A 23,578-nucleotide genomic window follows, 5' to 3' on the forward strand; every position below is an offset into this window, starting at 1 on the left:
ACTGCGTATGGCAGAAACAGTAGCTCAAGTGTGCAGAGGTATGCCTACCGGGCCTGGAGCAGCCAGGACCAAGGAGCATCTTTAGCCAGCAGTGGCTGCTGGTCTCAATTTCCTCTGTCTAGCTGTAGCTGGCCTGGAGCTTTAGTGGCTGCAGCACAGGACATTTCCTGAGCCTGGGAGCGGCTGTGGAGCACAAAGGAAGGGAATAGAGTGAGCCAATGGATATGTGGGGAGGAGATGGTGGGAAAACAGAGGAGGAGAGGAGAGTGACCTGGTGAGAGGCAGGTATCCGACTGGTGGGGGGATACCAAGCAGCTGCTCAAAACCCAGCTACAGTGACTGAAGAGGAGCTGCAGCAGCAGCCACACACTGTGCCTTGATGGAAAAGATTCAGGGCAATTTTAATCAGAAAAACCGTCCTGTTACAGAACTTTGATTCTGTTGCATTTTCAGACTAAGAAAAAAGGTTTATATTAGAAAATAAGCTCATTTTAATGTAAGATCATTAAATGGCTGAGATTTAATTTCCTGTAATTCTATTCTTAGCTGGAGGGAGGTTGAGATTTGCTAGGATGTGTCCCACTGCTGCAAAACTCCAGTGCCAAGATAATAACCTACACAGAGAGAGATCCTTTTGTTCGTTTCTGGTTCCATGGAGAACAGCAATTTTGTGTTCTGCCTCAAACACTGCACTGTAATTTGTTAATTCCACAGATGGCCAGACAAAGAAATCAAATATTAGGCAACATTTCCCCCCATTTTGTAATCGCGATAAGATCTTTAGTGTCAGGACAACATTTTTGCATTTGAGATTTGGATTCTGACAATGCCTAAGTATGGTAGTCAATGAAAACCTGGGTGCAATCAAGTTGTGCAAAACCTCGGACTGAAGAACAGGTTGGGTATTTCTTGAAGGTACTGGCTGCTGAGCTAGAGAAACAGGATTCCCAGCCTTGTTATACTAGCACTGGGTTCACTTTGTTGCAAGTTCACCATCACTTCCCTCCCCCCTTCTTGATGTTATCCCCTTCCTTCCCTCCCACTGCTTGTCATCAACCACATCCCTTGCCTTCTCCCTATCTCATTTCTGACATCACTACTTTCCCTTTCCTCCTGCCCACCCCCAAGCAACGCCACTCCCTTCCCCCTACCTTCTGGCATTACCATCTTCCCCTCCTCCCTCGGTGTCTTCTCCATCTGCTGAGCGGTGCGCCCTACCTGCTGCCGCCTCCTTCCCGCAGTCTTGTGAGATCCACTGGCCCTATACAGTTCCTTCTTCAGCGGGATGTTGGCAGTGGCAGTAGATACAGAGCACTGCTCATTGACTCCTCTTGGCAGGAGACCATATATACAAAATAAGGGATGCTGTGCGGTGGGGAAAGGGAGAGACGGAGACTTTGCTGCAAGCAGTGGCAATGGTGGCTCCTGTCTTCTCTCCCTGGGGAGGCCAAACTTTCGTGGCACACCTCAGGTGACCCAGTGGCACGTCAGTGTGCTACAGTGCACCGGTTGGAAACCTCTGGTCCAGAGAGGAGGGATTAGTAGCAAGCAGACTGATGAACAAACTGCCAACAGAAGTCACACAGATGCTGACCTTTCAGGAAACACAACCTAGTTTGCGAGCTACATTGCTGACTGCAGATGAATGGTCTGCAGTCAAACACATGCGTTTCACTCTCATTTAATTACCTTCACTACTTTTTGGTGATGATGCCCCTCAGAATAATCTGATAAAAGATATGCTGCAGGTCATACATGCCAGAAACTCTTCTCTGCTCAGAGGGTACTAGCAGTGGGGGCAGAGGTCAGCTCAGACCACAGGGTTGGAATTTCCACCCCAAACTACCTAGGAAATAATGTTTCTCCCCCAAATTGTGCACTAAGTATTCATTACAGTGCAGCCACCTGCCAGTCTGTAAGATTAGATGGAAACATCACTTTGCCTTATTTCAGAATCTCACAATAATTAGCAATCTTCTACTTTTCTTTACTGTAGATCTGTTAGGACTATGCAAATAATTCACATAGAAACTGTGTCATAGCTCAGCTGTCACAGTTAACACATACAGACACAGAGTTGGTTTGGCTGAAAGAAGAGCTGAGGACCACCGAGTGCAGCCCCCTGGCTGCCCAACTATGAAGTAACTCGGGATAGTCAACAAGCCTGCATCTCTAGTCTCTTCTGTAGCAATGATAAATTCCTTCCTGGTCCCTCATGGGATAAGCAGCCGATTAGTACTTTTTCCCTACCATATAGCTAAACTTATGTGATGATATACAATGCAACAAAATCCAAAATAAAGGAAAATTGGTTCTTACCTGCTAATTTTCATTCTCGTAATACCACAGATCAGTCCAGACAAGTGGGTTTTATTCATCCCTACCAACAGATGGAGGTAGAGAACAAAACTTTGGGCACTGCCACATATACGAGCGTGCCACCTGCAGTCGCTCAGTATTAATCGACACCCAAGCCAAGATAAGTAAATTAGAGAGCGAACAAGGCTCCTAACATGGATACCCCTGGCCAACTAGATAACCAATTTAAAACAGTAAACCAAGAAATCGTAGCCAAAAATGGCAAGTCTGCTTTGCAAACAAATACAGCAGGAGACCAAGCAATCTTTCAGCAGAGATCCTCAGGGCGGGCCTCTGGACTGATCTGTGGTATTACAGGAACGAAAATTAGCAGGTAAGAACCAAATTTTCCTTTCCTGAACATACCCAAATCAGTCCAGACAAGTAGGATGTACCAAAGCCCTCCTACACTGGGCGGGAACCTGAAAGACCCGCTTGAAGTACACTCTCCCCAAAAGGGGCCGTCTCCGGGGCCCGCACATCCAAACGGTAATGTTTGGTGAAAGTGTGTAATGAGGACCACACCGCGGCTCTACAGATCTCCTGGGGAGACACCAACTGACACTCAGCCCAAGACGTCGCCTTAGCTCGAGTCGAATGTGTCCTAAGCTCCACTGGAACCGCTCTTCCCTTGGATACATAAGCCGCAGAGATAGTCTCTTTCAATCAGCGAGACAAAGAGGATTTAGATGCCTTCTCGCCCTTTTTTGCTTCCCCGAACAGGACAAACAAATGATCAGAGCGACGGAAAGCGTTAGTGACTTTCAAGTTTTGCAATACCACTCGTCTCACATCCAAAAGCTGGAGCTCTCGTCCCATCAAGGGATCCCGAGCCCAATCAGGAAACCCAGGCAACTCCACTGTTTGGTTCACATGAAAAACCAACACCACCTTAGGAAGAAAAGAAGGCACTGTTCGTAAAGACACCTTATCCGATGAAATCTGGAGAAACGGATCACGGCTCGAAAGCACCTGCAATTCTGAGATCCTCCTCACCGAACAGATAGCTACCAAAAAGACAGTCTTCAGAGTAAGGATCAAAGATGTCTGACCCAGAGGCTCAAAGGCTCCTCGCAAAGGGCCCATAACACGAGATTAAGGTTCCATTCCAGAGAAATGCTTCGCAGGGGTGAACGGAGATGCTTGACTCCCTGTAGAAAATGCAAAGCCTTCCCCTGTATTCTCCCCCTCTGAGACAACCCAAAGCGGAAACCTGGACTTGCAGAGAACTATGGGCCAAGCCTTTGGATAAGCCCACCTGCAAAAAGAACAAAATATGGGACACGGAAACCTGAAGACGGTCCAACCCCTGTTGTCCACACCAAGACTCAAACATTTTCCATACCCTGGAATAGGCCAAAGAGGTAGAAGGGTGCCGCGCTTGGAGAAGCGTAGCAATTACTGGTTCTGAATACCCTCTCACACGCAATCGCCTCCTCTCAAAAGCCAGGCCGCTAGACAGAAGCGATCCTCCCGATCTGAAAATATAGGACCCTGATGAAGCAGATCCGGTAAGTGGTGGTCCGTCCACTGTCAGACGCAGCAGGTCTGTGAACCAAGGACAACGAGGCTACTCTGGAGCCACCATCACCACTGACCCCGTGTGACTCTCTACTTGCCTGAGTACCCTCACTATAAGTGGCCACGGAGGGAAGACATACAGGAGGACACTGCTTGGCCACGGACAAACTAAGGCATCGAGCCCCACCACCCCGGACTCCCTCCGATGGCTGAAGAACCTCGGCGTCTTGGCATTCAGACTCGTTGCCATGAGATCGAACTGAGGAGTCCCCCACCGATCGCAGAGGAGATCCCAGGCTCTCTCTCGATGGAACAAGAAGGGACCAGATGACTCTTGCACATTGATGATCCAGCCCAGAGATTCCAGGAGACATTGTACCCGGTCTACAGACCTCATACACTCGTCCAGCGACTTCGCTCGGACCAGCCAATCGTCCAAGTAAGGGTGCACAAAAAATCCCTCTCGTCTCTGGGCCGCCGCCACTACCACTACCACCTTCGTAAAGGTCCGCGGGGTGGTGGCCAGGCCGAAGGGAAGCGCTTGAAACTGATAGTGCTGACCCATGACCATGAATCTGAGGAACTTCTGGTGTTCCCGACGGATAGGGATATGAAGATAAGCCTCGGTGAGGTCCAGAGTCACCAAAAACTTTCCTGTCCGTACCGCCGCAATTATGGTGCATAACGTCTCCATCTGAAAATGTGGTACTTTCAAACTCTGGTTGACTTTCTTCAGGTCTAAGATAGGTCGGAAAGTGCCTTCCTTTTTGGGCAGCACGAAATAGATGGAATATCTGCCTTATCCCTGTTCAGACACTGGAACTCGTACTACAGCCTCCAGATTTAACAACCGCTGAAGCGTTTCCCGGACAGCCACCCGCTTGCTTCGGGAAAGACAACGCGACTCCTGAAAGACCGACCGCAGAGGACGAGAAAATTCTAAGGCGTAGCCGTCTCTCACCACATTGAAGACCCACCGGTCGGAAGTTATCTTGATCCACTCCCTGTAGAATCAGGCCAGTCTGCCCCCGATCACTAGCGACAAGGAGTGGACCTGCCAGATCTCATTGGGAGGATTTATGGCCACCCGCTCCCTGGGTGCATCCGCCTCTAGATGACCTTCCAGGCCCACGAAAGGACTGTTTGTGCGAGGACTGCCTTGGGGCCGAAGCCCTTGAGGAACTAGTTGGACGAAAACGCCTCGACTCCCGAAAATGAGGCAGAGAGGAGAAAGGCTTCCGGCCAGACTTTCGATCCTCTGGCAGCCTATTGCCCTTTGTCTTGCCCAGCGATTTCATCAGACGATTAAGATCCTCACCAAACGGCAGTTTTCCCTGAAAGGGTAGATTACAGAGCTGCAATTTTGACGACAGATCCGCTGACCAGTTACGCAGCCACAAGTGCCGCCTGGCCGCCACCACCGCCACCATACCGCGGGCCATGGTCCTCACCAGGTCATATAAAGGTATCAGCCCCATAGGCAACCCCCGCCTCCAGGCAAGCCGCCTGGGCCGGGGAAAGAGTCCCGGAGGCCGACTGCTCCTGCGGCTTCTGGATCCAACACAAACATGTCTGCGGCATTAGACTTGTACAGACCGCCGCTCGCAGGCCGAGACCCAGAACCTCATAAGCCCGCTTGAGATGCACTTCCAACTTCCAATCCTGAATATCCTTCAGAGCGGAAGCTCCAGCAACCGGGATAGTGGTCTTTTTGGTAACCGCTGAAACTGCCGCATCCACCTTCGGGACCTTGAGAACATCCAAATGGTCCTGCAGAAGCGGATAAAGCTTAGACATCATCCTGCCAACTCGCAGACCCGAGTCGGGGGAATCCCACTTCCGGTTGATCAACTTTTGGATTTTCTTCGGAATTGGGAATGCGCTGGGAGGCCTCCATAGTCCATCCAGAACCGGATTAACCCCTTCTGCATCCGAATTCTCCAGTGTAAGCTTAATCCCCAATTCCTCTAACACCTGTGGGATAAGTGGGCGAAGCTCCTCTCTCTTAAAGAGACGGATCACCTGCGGATCATCGCCTTCAGGCTCTGGACCCTCCAAGGTCCCATGTTCCGTTTTATAGTCCCCACTAACATGACGCTGTGCACACATGCTGGCCTGATGACAGACCATGATGCCCAAGAAAGGCTGCACCATGTTGGTCTTGTTAGGCAATATACTTGTATATACTGAGTGAGGATTTTAGTGGGCCCTGGGTGGTGTCACCTGATCATAGGTATCCGTGCTCTACCGAGCAGAAGGGAAGAAAGGAGACAATAGCAAGTGTCACAAACGACGGTCATGAGCTCAGCTCTTACCAGGCTATGAGTGAAACTAAAAAAGATCTCAGAAACTATCTTGATTAAAAACAAGGGAAGAGGCCCCGATCCCTTTTAGATTGTCATCAATATCTATTTGTTCAGGGTATACTTTTTTTCCCCCTGTATTTATGGGATGTTAATTTGTTGTTGCTGTTGAGGATTGTTAATGTATTTGTTTACTGGATTCTGGAATTATATACTTGTTTATTTTAAAAAATGTATAGCCCCCCACTACTTCACAGGATATAAAACAACAATTATAAAAATGAAGTTTGTGAAATTCTCTCAATAAAGAAGATTTTTACATAAAAATAAATATATGTTTTCTTTAGACTAGTAAGCCATTTAGAGTTTTATTTTAAAGGGTTATTTAGCATAACAAACACACCTCAGAGTGCTACTACAATATCTGCAACTCAGAGGGAGACCAAAGCTGAAATTTGTCTTACACTTTCTGGCCAGTATGCACAGCAGATCAAGCTTTCCATTTTAAGCATCAATATTTGGTGTATGTAAGTTATGTCAGAGGGGAATTTCATAATGGCTCCTTACATTCCCCTTTGTCACAGACAAATGTATCCCTCTGTTCTGTCCCTCTTCCTGTAATTACTCCAGCGGGGATATTAAACCTGATACAACCTGTTGAGAATCAAACTGAAAGGCTTGAGGAGACAGGCCTTGGGATGCAAAGACAGATTTCTGCCATGAAGGCAGACTCATCTGAAGTTTCAGTCAGCAATGAAAACACGTGGATGGATCGGTGTAAAACAAGGTTTTATTGAAGCTTGCCCGACTCTGGCCGAGTTTCGCTCAAAGAGCTGCCTCAGGGGCTTACAAGCCACTTGATTTGGCTTAAAACATCACAAAGTTAACACGTAACGAAGTCAACGGTGATAACACAGCAGGTTTCTCTGAAATAATGTTCAAATCAGGTCCTTTTTAAAACAGATGTGTAAAAATCAGAGTATTGCATACCAAATGAACGCTCAGCACGGATTTGCTGAGCGTTCATTTGGTATGCAATACTCTGATTTTTACACATCTGTTTTAAAAAGGACCTGATTTGAACATTATTTCAGAGAAACCTGCTGTGTTATCACCGTTGACTTCGTTACGTGTTAACTTTGTGATGTTTTAAGCCAAATCAAGTGGCTTGTAAGCCCCTGAGGCAGCTCTTTGAGCGAAACTCGGCCAGAGTCGGGCAAGCTTCAATAAAACCTTGTTTTACACCGATCCATCCACGTGTTTTCATTGCTGACAGTCACCTTGGATAGGCTACCGGTTTGCTTTCTTGGATCATCTGAAGTTTCTACACGCCACACAAGCAACATTTCAGCCATCTGCAAAATTATGAACAAAAATGTTCTTGCACTTACTTGTTGGGAGAACAAACAAAAGAACTGATACAAAAATTGTGGTGTAATAAAGCACACATTCTGAAAAAGAAACAAAAGAGGATTACTATGTAAAGTTATACTTAAAATGCACATCTTTTGGAAATTTATTGTAAACCACTCTAATAGTTTTGTTTTGGTGCGGTGTATGCATTTTAAAATAAATAAATGTGAACGAAGCTGTCAGCGCTGCTGAGGGGGGGAGCACTAAGTTAAAAGCTGGGGGCCTAATCTCCCTTCTAGACTAACAGCAAAGTGACAGAAAGAATGGGGTAAACTTTTCTTTTTGCTTTATAGCTATCGGAACTAAGGGTACAAATCAATTACGTTTGCAAACATCTGAATCAGCGCTAGCCTGTCGGGTACAGCACATATTGTCCATCATTAAATAAGACAATGACATTTATTTGAGAAAGTGATACTTGTCTTTAGATTTTTGGAAGTGGAGGTGTGCTTCACCTTGTGGGAGTACATGGGCTTTTGACACGTCATTAAAACATAATTAAATGCTTTAAGATTCACAACCAGTCAGAGATGATATGACAGTCGTGGCACAGTCAGATCTTTGGCTTTAATATGACAAGGATACAGGAGTATAAAGGCAGAAAAACATACAAACTAGGTGGAAATCACCATAATATTTCATTATGTCATTGGTTCAGTAACATACCGTCATCAAGTCATTTATATGTCGCTATTACGATTTATATTCACTGTAATTTAAGCTCTGATTAGGCTGTTTATATACTGCTATTACATTCCAACTTTCAAATTTAATGGAATTTAACTTCAAATTCCATCACTCTAGATTTACTTAAGTTATTTCTCGTTCATTCCACCAGTTATTGTAACCTATCCTTCCTGTTTACCTTGATTGATCTTCTCGTTATTTGTAATTTTCCCTGGTTAAGTTTGATGTAAACCGGCATGATAAGACTGTGGTCCTGAACGTCGGTATATTAAAAAAGTATAAATAAATAAAATAAAATAAAAAAATTATTATTCTACAAGTCTTTTGTGCTTCTGGGGCATTCTTGTTATCTTGCAGTATGGCTTTAAATAGCTACTTTCATATACAATAACGCAGTTATACAGTGGATCAAAATATACTAGCCAACAGAATTCAGATAAAATAGGAACTGGATTATGACAGGGCTTCTGACTCCTGGCTTTGTGACCCCCAAATGCAGTCATATTTTCAGCATGCCTACAATAGACATGCATGAGCTAAATTTGTATATGCAGAGGTCTGCAGTATATGTTATCTTATCTCATGCATATTTATTGTGGAGATCCTGAAAAACCAACCATGTTTAGGAAGCCCTGGACTATGGGTTACCAATACAATCCTGAAATGAGAGTATCATTCTTTTGTCTAACATCAGTGTTGACGAACATCAGTGGACATGAAATGATGATGGTATAGACTGGAAAAATCTTTTTGGAGACACTAAATTCCCTTGAAGTCTTTACACTTACCTTATAAAAAAAGTACTGTACAAGAGTTGCTATTCTAATGTAGTAAAAGTGGCCATGAACCAAAAGCAGCTTGGAAAGGAATTTAAAGCGTGCTACTGCATAGTCACTGTTTCTGACAGCTTGTCTCCCTTCCTTCCCCATGATTCCTAGAAAATCAAGAAGGAAAGACAAAATAAGTTATGACAAAAAGAAGAAATAAAGCACATTACTTAAAAACTGTGTAATAGGCATGTATAGAGGCAAAATTTTAATTTCGGTTCATCCATTTGTTTCGTAGGTTACCTCCCGTCACTTAGTTCTTAATAAAAAAAAAAAATGTTTCATTTATTTGATTTTCATTTTCCATTAAAGTCAATGGGGAAAGCAATCTCTAGGCCACATTGACTTTAATGGAAAACAAAAAACAGGCAGGGTCAGGGGCCTGGTACTGGACCTCAAGGCCTGATCCAAGGCCTGGACCTCAGCATCATGCCTAGGTGCTAGGACCTGACCTTTGGTTGGGCCCCAGTGTTGGGTATAAGCAATGGGATAAAGCCTCAGATTGGGCCCTGTTGCTGGTGTTCTAGGCCTTGAACCATGCTCAGACATCAGGCCAAGGCCTAAGTCCCACCAGAGGCCCATTTTTATTTGTTTTTTTTTAATGCATGAACAAATCACAAACATTTTTGGGGGGGGTTTTTGTACGAGGTTATTTTTGGTGTGTTTCATTTAGAATGAATTGAAAATGGCTGCATATGTTGCATTTTACACATTCGTTTTAAACAAATGCACATTCCTACTGTGTAAGCAATAATCCAGTTATGTAACATAGTTACACAGATGCTTTCGCTGTAAACACACCTTCAGTATCCTCCCAGGGTATACACATGCTGCCAAACATCTTTAAAAGCATCATTCCTTTAAATATGGAATTAGTGACTCCAGCAAACAAATCATGGCAAAAGCAGTGAAATCTATGGACTAAAAGCTTTCCATTGAAGCCTAGATGAAGTGAGGCAGAAAGACATTTCTCCATAAGGCAAAATACATGGAGGGTTCAATTATCAAACTGCGTACTGCACACCTGTCATACTTTGAAATAAAATTGAAATACAGCAGATTAACATCAACCAGATAACTACATATTAACAGTAAGATCCGAATGCTGCTTCACAGATTATAAAAGCCATTAAATATTCTGATGATCAGGATATATCTGAAACAAATCACTACTACAAAAATTGCTGCATTACATTAAATTTTAGAGCAGCTCAGTTACCTATGCCGACATGAGCTTCTTGTATCATACTGACATCATTAGCACCATCACCGATGGCTAACGTGATAGGTTTCTCTGGCGAGCTCTTTAATAGTCGCACAACCTGCAGGAGGAGGAAGACTTCAATTAGATTTTGCAAAGATTTATGGATAAATTTTGGCTGCTGTGTGAGGCCACCTGAATACACAGAAATAAAGGTTAACAAATAAAAACAGCATAAAAAATATGGTAATCCCTTTTTATTGGACTAAATACATTTCTTGACTAGCTTTTGAGAGCTAAAACTCTCTTCTTCAAGTCAGAATTCAAATGAGCAAAAGACATCACATCAATCACTGGAATGGCGTTTTATGATTCACTTATTGCAACCACACTACTTTATATTTCCTTGCAATGCCATCTTTCGCTCATTTGAATTCTGACCTGAAGAAAATAGTAGTTCTCGAAATCTAGTCAAGAAATGTATTAAATGAGTCCAATAAAAAGGTCTCACCTTATATATTTTTTTTGTTTTTATTTAAATGAGAAATTACTACTTGCCTGATAATTTCCTTTTCTTTAGGACAGTCAGATGAATCCAGAATAAGTGGGTTATGCACCTCTACCAGCAGATGGAGACAGAGCAAACTAACATCAGAGTATATATATCCCTGCAGTGGCATCAGCCTGCCAATATTCTCTTCAAAAGCAACTGTGGACAGACTAGCAAAAAACTTGATTAAACAGATAACCATCTGAATACTCAGCCAACAGGCAACACTGAGCTCAGCCAAGAATGTATTAACACTAGTCTAGGAACTGGACTAATACTTATCAGTAATCCCTGTAACATGTAGCCATGGAGGAGGACCATAATACAACCATTTGGCAGCCAAGGGAGAGAAGCCAGATTCATCTGACTGTCCTAAAGAAAAGGAAATTATCAGGTAAGTAGTAACTTCCCATTTCATAGTGTCCAGTAAGATGAATCCAGAACAAGTTACCCAAGCTACTCCCACATCCTCCTGGATCAAGATAACTAAAAAGATTGCAGACCTTACTTGCCCTTTAATTACCAAAGACACTCTTTCAAACTCGAACAACAGGAAACCCTGGTACACCCCACAACTTAAAACCCTCAAACAAGAACTTAGAAGTATGGAACTTCTATGGCGAAAAAATCCATCCCTATCTAACCAGGAAGCGTACAAATCTCTCATGCACCGCTACCGGATATCCATCCTACAAACAAAGAGGGATTTTTACTCACAGAAAATCCACCACTTCATCTTCGATCCTAAAGCTTTATTCACTCTCGTCTCATCTCTCACCAAAGCTTCCCCCCGATCATCCCAGACGATCAAGCTGCCAGCAAAGCCGCCGAACTAGCAACATACTTCAAGAAAAAAATCACCGACCTAATCACACCATTAAATGCCAATAAGGGTCCTCTTCCTCCTCCCCATTACTCTGCACATATTCAACAGAACACAAATCTGGAAAATTTCTGCAGCCTTTGAAACCATCAACCATAACATCCTCCTGAACAGACTGAGAAATTGGACTATGCGACACCACCATCAGCTGGTTCACATCATACCTATCTAACAGATCATACATAGTCAGAACTACCCCTTCCATACGGCGTCCCGCAAGGATCCTCATTATCATCCACCCTCTTCATTATCTTCTTCCTACCTGTTGTGTCTGTCGGTGCCCGACGCCCTCTCTCCGCCCTCCTCACCTCGTTGGCGCCTCCCTCTTCGTCCGCAGGAAGATTGGCTGCTGCACCGTCCTCCTCCTGCTGAGGTCCTCCGGCGTCCCCAGATCGGCTCCACGCTGCAAACCGCCATGTTCCTGAGAGACCTAGGGGCGCGTGCGCAGCGCGACCCCGACAGAAGTACCGGCAATGGCGTGAACCTTGGGGGCGTCTCCCGAAGATGACTTCACCCGCGACGGATATTTAAGGTCTCAGTATTTGCTAACACATCGAGTTAGCAAGGATAAGGATTCGTTCTGAGGTACTCTGCCTCCTCGGACTTACCAGGGGTATCCGCTCCTCGGGAGACTCGCTATCTTCCTTGTTTTTCAGGTCAGTCTGGAACCGGTTCTCGCTCCTCGAGGGCCTATGTTCCCAGACGTTGCTGAATTCCCTTCTGCCTGGAAGTCTTCACTGTCTAACTACTTCAGTGAGTTACCATCACTCTCTCAGAGCTTTCCCTGGAACAGGTACTCGCTTCTCGAGGGCCTACACCTTCCAGCTCCTGGGCTTCTGTGAGACAGTGTGTGAGTGTTACCATCTGGTTCGGTATAGGAACTTTGCATACCCGGCCTACTCACTATATTTCAGTTTCTCTCCAGCTCAGCTTCCAGGGATCTCTGTTCCAGTATCTGAGAGACTGCAGCCCAGCCGGGCATTCCAGCTCACTACTGCCACCTCTGGTGGTTCAATATACTATTTAATAAAAGACCTAGTGTGTGTCTGTCTCCAAACTCTGAGCCTGACCAGTGGTCCCTCTCGGGATCTTCCCCCGGGGGCGAGGTCATCTGCCACTGGCCCAAGGATCCACCCACAACTATTCCAAACAACATCAGATTGCTAACTCCTGCAATCCGCTTTCCAACAGATTGCTAACTCCCTAGCAGATTTCCTACACTACCTCTATGCAAACTCCTATCCGGACTCAGACTATCATACTACATATATGCCGATGATGTCCAAAATTCCTCCCAATAAGAGACAACATGGCTAGTACTCAAACTCTGGAGCACCCAACCTCAAAGCAATCCAACAACTATTAACATAAATAGCTCTCACCCTCAACCACAACAAAACCGAGATACTCTACATATGCAACAAAACCTCACCCATACCTGACCCCCAACTCAATAATTTCCTAACAAACAAAGAAATTATCCTCACTGCAAAAGATTTAGGAATCACACTAGACACCAAACTAAACCTCAAGAAGCACATTAATAATACAATAAAAGAAGGATTCTACAAACTCCTAAAGAAGATCAAGCCTCTCCTACACCTCCAGGACTACAGAATGGCATTACAAGCCCTCCTGTTCTCCAAGCTAGACTATTGCAACGCAATCCTCCTAGGTCTACCAGCTTCCACCCTTAAACCACTTCAACTCCTACAAAACACAGCAGCCAGATCACTCACCAGCAGCAAAAGGTCTGAGCACATCACCCCAATTCTCAAAGAGCTACACTGGTTACCAATTCCCTACAGAATACAATACAAAACCTTATCCCTCATCCACAAAGCATTATACAATAACAAAACGGAATGGATGAATGTCACACTTCCAAAATCCACAAAAGAATCTACACTCCACAAACACCGATCTTCTCACAACCCCCTCCCCAAAACTAACCCACCACAACTTTCTCCATAGCAGGGCCCCCCCTATGGAACACCCTCCCCACCGACCTAAGACTCGAAGCAACGTCACAAACTTTCAAAAAGAAACTAAAAACATGGCTCTTCCAAAAAGCATTCAAGACATCATGAGGACAATCACCACTCAACTCACTTACACCCACTCCCCCCCCACTCCACATCCGATCCTCCCCCCTTTTTCACTCACCCACTAACCCTCCATTCCACTCTCCAACCTATCTCCTCCACGAAATGCCCAATCTCCCATCCTCCCCTATCCATCCCATGCACTCCCAAGTTATTCTTTATCTGCTTTATTTGCTTGTTAAACTTTTCTTTATTTGCCTTATCTGTCTGTTAAATCTCTCTCCCCGTTTTGCTCTCCCAGTTACCACACCCTGTTGCAATGTAACCTTTTCAACTTGTTCTATGTAAACCGATGTAATAACATGTGTTGAATGTCGGTACATAAAAACAAATAAATAAATGGAGGAAGGTAGTTTCATATTTAAGCCTTTAATGGTCCCATCCAGGTTACCTCATTTGCGGGCCGAGCCCGATACAGAAAAACCCGCGGGAGAGCGAGCTCTCCCGACACGTGCCCAGGCCACTCTCTCCTGGGCGCGTGCGATTCAGAAGAGAAAAATATGTAAATGAGGGCCCACGGTAAAAGGAGGTGCTAGGGACACTAGTACGTCCCTAGCGCCTCCTTTTTGACAGAAGCGGCAGCTGTCAGTAGGTTTGACAGCCAACGCTCAATTTTACCTGCATCGGTTCTCGAACCCACTGACAGCCACGGATTCGGAAAATGGACGCCGGCTAAATTGAGTGTCCGTCTTCCAACCCATGGGCAGCGGGCAGATTTTTAATTTTTTTTTAATTTTTGGGGCCTCCGATTTAATATCACTCTGATATTGTCAGAGGGTGTACAGAAAAGCAGTTTTTCTGCTTTTCTGTACACTTTCCCGGTGCGGGCCGAAATTAACGCCTGCCTTTGGGCAGGCAATTTCTGAAAATAAAATGTGCTGCTTCGCTGCACATTTTGCTTTCTGTATCGCGCGGGAATGACTAATAGGCCCATCAACATGCATTTGCATGCAACCACCATCTTTTTAATATTCAATAGTCTCAAGAGTATTGTTTATGAACATGCATTTGCATGTTGCGGGCGCTATTAGTTTCGGGGGAGTTGGTTGTGCGTTTTCAATGCGCTATTACCCCTTACTGTATAAGGGGTAAAAATAGCATGTCGAAAACACGCGGCCAAATGCGGGCTAACAGTGCGCTTCGCTGGAGCGCACGTTACTGTATCGACCCATTGGATTTTAAATAACCATAAACCACCAACCAACCACCATCTTTTTAATATTCAATAGTCTCGAGTATTGTTTATGAATTTTAATTTTTAAGTTTATTTGCAGAAAAATATATATTAAATTCTTCAATTGCTTAATTTTCCAAGAACAATTTTTGTTACTCCCACAGCGATAGGGCTGTCCTTCACCTAATCAAAATGCCAGAATCCCATCTTATTCATAATTTTCACTGGTTTTTAAATTTGAAAAATTGTCAAAAATAGACTTCTCAGCTTCCCATCCCAAAATTTAAAATTCTTAAACAATAGTGGTTTATGATTATTTAAAATCCAGCTGAGGTAACCTAGATGGGACCATTAACGGCTGAAATATGAAACTACCTTCCTCCATTTAAAAAAATATTTTCCTTTTTGATTATTCAGATAAATTCAGCAAGTGTTTATTTTGCTATTTAAGAGAATCCATGTCAACATGTGCAGTTATCCATATTTGTTACTTGCCTTTCCAATGGCCACCCAAGGCGAGATACATAAAGCATCTAATCAATGCATATTAAATATACAATATAAAACAAATCTAACCAATAAAAGACCACAATATTTCCAACACCATAAAAACACATAACTGAATCACATATCTACAACACATTATAAACAATTTACTAACCACACAGTAAAGCCTCATTAGACCCAGTCATTATAAGACAACAGCAAATAATTTTAGCAAGACCTACAAATCCTAAAAGAAAACTAAACCGAACTAACACATCGGCTTTGAGACATCATACAATTTATTTATTTATTTATTTATTTTTAGATTTTTTTATATACCGGTGTTCCTGTATTAAAATACAGATCACATCGGTTTACAATGTGGTGCCAGCAGTTCCTTGTGTGGACAACGGCCTGCACACAGATTCATTCCCATAATCCCAGAGTCAGCAGTGTCAGGGCCCCTCTCCTGCTGTTGCCTGCTTACCTTTGCTTTCTGCAGAGGAGCCATGCGGCAGCAGAGCACTGCACTGCAATTCCTGCACACTTCCATGAACAGCTTCTCGTGTTCCCTGAGTGCGAGCGAGAGGCTGACCCCGTCCACCACCAGCCCGTGCTGGATGACATGGTCCTCCTGCATTCTAAGGGACGGGGAAAAAGATGTTCAGTGCTGCATTCCAATTAAAATTGCATTGCAAATAACTTCATGAAGAAACAAAACACACCCAAATGATTTTGATGGTCAGAGGAAACAAATATTAAGCATGATGCCTGTGAGGCAAAGAACTGGGATAGAATCCAGCAAGGACGGAAATCCTAACTTTATTCTGGTCTTAATATTGCAAAACAGGAGGGTCTTTTCCACAAAATACTCCCCAAAACATGCTGTGCAGGTCTGTGTTCAGTGAGTGATACAAAATGAATCTACTATAAAATTACTACTGAGCACTGAAGTCAAGGTGCCATGTGGAGCTTTTCGATTCTCCTTCATTCTTAATTACCACACGGATTCACCCACATTTAAACCTCTCCCCTACTTTCACCTAACTCAGCAACAGTCCTTGGGCCATTAGGTGTCGCCATTGTGTGACCTGGGGGGGGGGGGGGGGGGCAGTTAACATGCTATTTGCAAGTTTCCAATCTCAGCCGGCTCAAGGAGCGGGGACTGGGCCCAAAAATCAAACCTAGGCCCCTCCTGCATGGTAGCATACAACGTGCCTCTCAGCCCCAGGATAGGCCCGACCAACTTCCTGCTTCATAAACCCAATAGGCAACAACAGCAGCTGAATGCAAGTGCCCCGTTCAGGTGGGCACATACCTCCTTACGAGCTGTCTTAGTTTTTCAGCACATTCATTGTCTGTTTTCTGCTGTACAAGCTCCAGGATATTCATGGTCCTGTGAAAATGTCCACAGGATAAGCTCACACTGACAGCCGTCTCATGCTTGTCTCCTGTTAGGACCCACACTTTGATCCCAGCCAACCTCAGGGCCTCGATTGTTTCTTGAACCTTCTCTTGCAGCCTGAAACAAGGAACAATTTCCAGTATTTCTTGGCAAACAATCCATGCTAACTAGATTTTAATGCTAATGAAGCTGCCTCATGATCAAAATGAAACACTAAGATTAGCGTTCATTCTATATCACGTTTAATACTCAGCAAGGACATGGTTTGTTGGTATTACCGTTTGCATCATGTTCCACACACTGCCAAGGTATCTTTTTGCCCAAGGTACAAACATTTGGGTTTTCTTTTTTGGTAACTAGAAGTGTGACCTGAAAAGCATATCAAAACCAAAGGGGAAACAAGTAATATCTAGTCTGAGCTACCTGCTTGGGAATAAGTAAACACCTGCAGTTAAATTTGCAGTTTATTCTCAGAGCGTATAGTCCATTTTGCTTCCATGTAGCAAATAAACCTCATAAAAGTATAATGATCTGATCTGAATTCCATTTTTTTTTTTTATAATTGAAATGTTTTTATTAGAGATCATCACAATATCAACAAAAATAAAGGATTCCAAGGATATTCAGATACTTGTGTACACACTTCAGTTCTATTCATAATCATAATACACAAATATCAGAATTCCAATAACAAGAACCAAGCTATTAAACTTTCATAGCCTGAAAATTCTAACCAACATAACATGGTTCTTTTCTGGTTTTAACATAATATACAATGACCCCACCCTTTTTTTTTTTCTTTTTTAGTAACCCTTCCCTTTACTCTCCCCCCCTCAATGTTCCCTCCCCTCTCTCATTTCAGTCACAGTCAACCGGCACACTAAAACCCCCTAAAACCCACCCCCGACCCTTTAAATCCCCCACCCTCCCGAACCCCCCCAAATGCTTTAAATTACCTGGGGATCCAGCGTTGGTCCAGAAAGGCGGCGGTCCGGAACGGCCCCCTCAATTGAATCCTGTTGTCTTCAGCCGGCGCCATTTTGCAAAATGGCTGCCGCAAAATGGCGGCGGCCATAGACAAAAATGATTCGACGCAGGAGGTAGTTCCGGACCCCCGCTGGACTTTTGGCAAGTCTTGTGGGGGGTCAATAAGTATCCTCTAGGTAGGAGATGGTGGCATCATTCAAGAGTTTCTCAGCTTTCCAGTTATCATAAGACCACCATGTTTTAATAAAGTGTGCATAGGTTTTATACTTTAAGGCTGTAATCTTGCCTAGGCAATACAAAGAATTTATTTGAGCCTTGACCACTTGTAAGGTAGGTGCCTTTGCATGTCTCCAGGTGAGAGCTATTTCGCATCTAGTAGCCAGTATCACTTGTTTGGCTAGTCTTTGCATATATTTATCATTTATTGTAATGTCTATATTTAAAAGGGCCTGGCCTGGTGTGAGCCTTATCTGTACCTTGAAAAGCAAACTCAACCAATCTGATACTTGTAGCCATAGACAGCTAATCTTGGGGCACTCCCACCACAAGTGTAAGAAGGTGCCCACCCTTCCACATCCCTTCCAGCAGTGCTCAGAAATCATTGGGAATAATTTATATAGTCTTACTGGGGTATAGTATCACCGATATAGTACTTTGTACCCATTTTCAATAAGGTTCGGCGAAATTAAGCCTTTACCCATATTTCTAAAAATGTCACTCCATGTGTTCTCAGAAAGATCTCCCTGAAGGTCTTGTTCTCATAATCTAATATGTGTATGCTTGTGCTGGGGATCTTTAACAATCCATAGATCTTTGACAAAGCTTTTGTGGTCTTGTCAGCTTGCTTACATAAGTTTTCAAAGAAGGGAACCCCCCCATGTCTAAATTGTGTTTTACCTGATATCTCAAGGAAAAAATGATGTAACAATAAATAAGAGAACACTTCTTGATCCAATAAATTGAATCTTTCTTTTAAAGTGGTAAAGGGTAACATTCCCTTTGGATCCCATATATGTTCATTTCACAAAATCCCCTTAGATCTCCACTTCCCAAATGAAGATTCAGGGATACAAGGTCTAAAAAAATCTATTGTGAAATAGGGATGTGCTACCAAACTTTCCTTGTACCCACCAATTGTTTCTTCCATTGATTCCACACTTTTAGTGCATGGTCAACTAAGTTGGCAAGAGCTGTCAGTTTTAACCATGACTGTCGAGATTGCCATTTCAAAGTACCTTGAGGCATAGAGTCAGTAAGAGCCTGGTCGAGAACCACCCACGGCTTCTTTTTCCCCCGAACGATGCCAGTCAAGTATTGCTTTTAAATGGCTCGCTGCATGGAACCAGAGAATGTTTGGGACACCCAACCCCCCTTGTAATTTAGATAAATAAATAAAACCTTTCTAGCCACCCACGGATGTTTTACTTTCCAAATAAATTTAAGCAAACATTTCTGCTATATCTCTAGTGTCTTTGAGGAAACTGCATATGGGATTGTTTGAAACAGATATAGAAGTCTTGGTAATATATTCATTTTTAACCACAGCTATATGTCCCACCCAAGAAATATGGTAGTGATCTCACTCTTCCATATCTTTGTAAATCCAAGTTAGCAGAGGAGGGTAGTTCAATTGAAATATGTCTTGTTTCCAATATACACCTCTAGATATTTGATTTGGTGGTTCGCCCATCAAAACAGGTGAGCACAAAGATATCGGCCTAGTATCTCTGGTGTTGTGAAATTTAGGATTTCAGATTTTTCCCAGTTAATTTTGAAACCAGAGACCCCACTAAAAGACGTCATTTCCAGAGAAACCTTGGGATCAGTTATTGTAAATAAAATGTCACCTGCAAAGAGAGAGGAGAACTGCCCAATTTCTACTCCCAATATCTTGGGATTATGCCAAATTCTAGTAGTACATGGCTCAAGAAAGAGAGCAAAAGAGATAGGGGACACCTTTGCCTTGTACCCTACACACCAGAAATGTAGATGAATACCCTCCATTAATTTTTAAACAAGCTAACAGGTTTTGATATAATTTATGTATCCATTGAAGGAAATAATTGCCAAATTTCATAGCCCGCATTGCAGAAAAGAGGAAAGGCCAATGGACACAGTCAAATGCCTTTTCAGTATCTATAGCGAGAAGTAGGAAGGGAATTTTATTTTCCCTGGCCCACCAGATAGAATCAACTGTTTTATGTATGTTGTCGGATGCTGTCCGGCCCGGAATAAATCTGGATTGGTTAGGATGGACAATTTCCAACAACATGCTATTCAATCTATTAGCTAATATTTTAGCCAGTTTCATATCTAAATTAATAAAGGATATCGGGTGATATGAGCCGCATAAAGCCGGATCTCTTCTTGGTTTCGCTAATATAGAAACGACAGCAGAAGAAGACCAAACTGTCCATCCAGTCTGCCCAGCAAGCTTTCACTTTTCTTTTTCCCCCCATACTTATCTGTTACTCTTGTCCCTTGTAAGTGACTTCTTTTGTTCTATTTCCCTTCCACCCCCGCCATCAATATAGTTAGCAGTGCTGGAGCTGCATCTAAGTGAAGTATCTAACTAATTGTTTAGAGGTAGTAACTGCCATCATAGCAAGCTACTCCCATGCATATTAGAGTTCTGGGATATTGTTCCCCCTATTCTTAAAGAATTAAACATCTTCACAAGGTCCGCTAGAAGGTCCGCATACAAATTATAAAATCTTGCCGTGTAACCATCTAGACCCAGTGAATTCCCTATTTTCAAATTTTTTATGTCCCAACAGACTTCTGCCTGAGTATTCCTTTCCCAATAGTTCCTTCTGGTTATTGGATAATTGAGGCAATGAGGTATCTTTCAGGTAATTCTCAATTTTCCCTTGCTCAATATTAGGGTCAGTGCTAAATAGTTCCTTATAGAAATGTAGAAAGCGCTGTCGAATATCCGAGCACTGGGTTAGCATGTTCCCTTTTTCGTCTTTAATTTTTATGATATTATTTTGGGTTCTTTTAATTTTTAAGTAGGTAAACTAATGACTTTACTGTCCCAGCGTCCTGCAGATAGTTTCTTGGCCTGTTAGCTCTTGATCCGTATTCCTGCAGAGGTGGCATCCTCCTTTGCCCACTCATTGCCAGCGTGGAGCTTCATCTTTTCTGGAATTGTTCTTTGATGCAGGCATACTTTTTTCAAAACCAGAATAGCCCGCTTCTCTTAGTATCTCAGATGCTTCTGCCAAGGTATGTACGCGGTGCGAAAAGCCTTTCAGTGAAAAACCCAGGACAAAGGGGGAACAGCCATCTGTAGCATATGTTATCTGTTCGAAGCACTTCTGTGACTGTGCATTTCCATACGCTTATGAATTGCTGAGGGGGATAGGTCTGCAAAGATCAAGATATCAATACCTTGCCATGTAGATTGTTTGCTTCTGAGCAATATTCGCAATTTTCTCTTTGATTGTGTAACTGTGGTAGCAAGCCAGTATGTCTCGAGGCTTATTTTCTATCTGCTGCCCCAATGCATGGTGCGTCAGCTCAATCTGTATATCTGGCGAGGTCGACGTTTCTTGTTGTTCCTGCAATGCCAAGATGGCTTGACTAATCTGCTTGACCACCTCCACGCAATTTTGATATTCAGGAAGTTTGGGTATTCCCCTAAACCTCAAGTTTTGCCTCCATGAATGATTCTCTCAAGATCTTCAAGTTTATCCTTCAGGATCTCGTGTTCTTTCTGAATCATTTTATGATCCTCCTTCTAGGATCGAAGCTCCACCCCCAAGGCATCAGCTTTGTTTTTTTATATCAAAAGTACACCGGCCATACTCCGCCATTTCTTCTTTCATCTCATCGATCAAAGCCATAATCTCGTTTGTTATTTTGCATCTCTTGTTGTAGCTCAGTAAACCATTGCCGCATCTCTGCTCTGGTCGGTATTTCTTCCCCCGCTGGCTACCACTCGCCGTCAGCACCTTCCACCTCAAGGCCTGTTTCCTGCTGCACTATGTTGGAGAGGCCGCTTACTTTAAGCGAGTTCACTTTTTTGGTAGGAATACTTCCGAAAATCGATGGATTTTCGCTTTAATGACATCGATTGTTCACCAACTTATTGGTGAAAGAAGATTCAGGTGACAGATCTGCACGATGTCTGAGATTCGGGAAGATTGCACTTGATGGAGAGAGGAGCCCACGTTCCGCTCGACCGTCTACCTTGGTGACTTCATTTCCTCCACCTGAATTCCATTTCTGACATGCAGTTGTTATAGAATGAGAAGTAGGAAAATGTAGATTACAAGGTAATAATGTCGTATTATAAGATTCCACTTAGATGACAGGAGGCAGAGATTAAAGGCCAAGGTAGGAGTCAGAAATGTCAGACGTGCACAGAAGGGCGACCAAAATGATAAGGGGCATGGAACATCTCTCATATATGTACAAAGGCTAAAAAGGTTAGGGCTGTTCAGCTTGGAGAAGAGACGGCTGAGGGGGTAAGATAGAGTTCTACAAAATCATGAAAGGATTTGAATGGGTAAATGTGAATCAGTTATTTACTCTTTTGGATAATTCAAGGGGTACCTCATGAAGTTAACAAGTAGCACATTTAAAACAAATCAGAGAAAAATTATTTTTCACTCGATGCACAGTTAAAACTCTAAGATTTGTTGCCAGAGGATGTGGTTAAGGTAGATAGTGTAGCTGGGTTTAATGGAAGAAGTCCATTAACTGCTATTAATCAAGCTGACTTAGGGAATGGTCTCTGCTATTACTGGCATTAGTAGCTTGGGATCTACTTAATGTTTGGGTTCTTGCCAGGTACATTTGACCTGGCTTGGCCACTGTTAGAGACAGGATACAGGACTTGATGGACCCTTGGTCTGACCCAGTATGGCATATTTTATGTTCTTATGTGAGGGGGCAGAACCAAGATGGTGGCATAAGCAGTTCTGAGGATTTTAGAATTCTTGTTTCCTTGTGCCTTTTTCCTTCATAATGTCAATGAAGAGGAAGGTGAGAGGCAGGGGTGTATCCTCTACAGCATTGGCTCCCACCTGTGTTCAGCAGCAAATTGACTGCTTCACTGTCTGCACACCTGGAGGTTCGAAAGACTCATTTATTGGTACTGGTGAAGGAGCAATGGATCAGCTGGGGGAGTGGTTGCCACTGAGCAGTCAGATGATATCAGCACCAGCGAATCTGTGGAGGCAGCTGGGCTCTGGTGCACACCCCAAGCTACTTTGCAGGTTACAGCAGAGTAAGGTACAGATTTGTGCTTTGGGGCCAGACAGCAAGAGGAGGCTGGAGGAATTCCTGAAATGAGAGGCAACCTACTGATTGGGAGAATCTCAGAGTCCCAATGAGGAACGTCAAAGACAATTGCTCCAGGCTCCTGCAGCGTCAATGCTCAGTAAGTCCTGGAGGGGCTGGATGTTTCATTGACTAAGGGATCTCTGGATATAAGTTCCTAATCACAAAATATGGACATTTTGGCCCACAAGCAAGTGCTTTCTTTCAAACAACAGCTTGGAAGAATTGAAGGTTTGGAAAGAGATGTGAAAAGTGTGAGGATGGCTCTGATTTAAGATAACAACTTACATTGTAAATGGGAGTTTCTGGAAAACTGATTCAGGCCTCTGAACTTACATATCCTGAACTCCCCTAAGGTTTCAGGGGTGGGGCTTTGAGAGGTTTTTAAA

The 23,578-nt window shown here is 43.5% G+C and overlaps 1 protein-coding gene across 4 annotated transcripts in view; it reads right to left on the reverse strand.

Annotated features, from left to right (window-relative positions):
- The window catches only part of ATP11B (ATPase phospholipid transporting 11B (putative)), a 293,818-nt gene that overhangs the window by 80,776 nt on the left and 189,464 nt on the right, over nt 1-23,578 (reverse strand). For all 4 annotated transcript variants that reach the window (XM_029616746.1, XM_029616747.1, XM_029616745.1 and 1 more), the window contains exons 19-23: nt 16,827-17,030; nt 15,996-16,149; nt 10,329-10,431; nt 9,071-9,216; nt 7,574-7,633 (exon numbers count right to left, since the gene is read on the reverse strand). In XM_029616746.1, the coding sequence (XP_029472606.1) occupies nt 7,574-7,633; nt 9,071-9,216; nt 10,329-10,431; nt 15,996-16,149; nt 16,827-17,030 (667 nt within the window). The remainder of the gene's footprint in view (nt 1-7,573; nt 7,634-9,070; nt 9,217-10,328; nt 10,432-15,995; nt 16,150-16,826; nt 17,031-23,578) is intronic.

Source organism: Rhinatrema bivittatum, chromosome 9, assembly GCF_901001135.1.
Source record: "Rhinatrema bivittatum chromosome 9, aRhiBiv1.1, whole genome shotgun sequence".
Lineage (NCBI taxonomy): Eukaryota > Metazoa > Chordata > Amphibia > Gymnophiona > Rhinatrematidae > Rhinatrema > Rhinatrema bivittatum.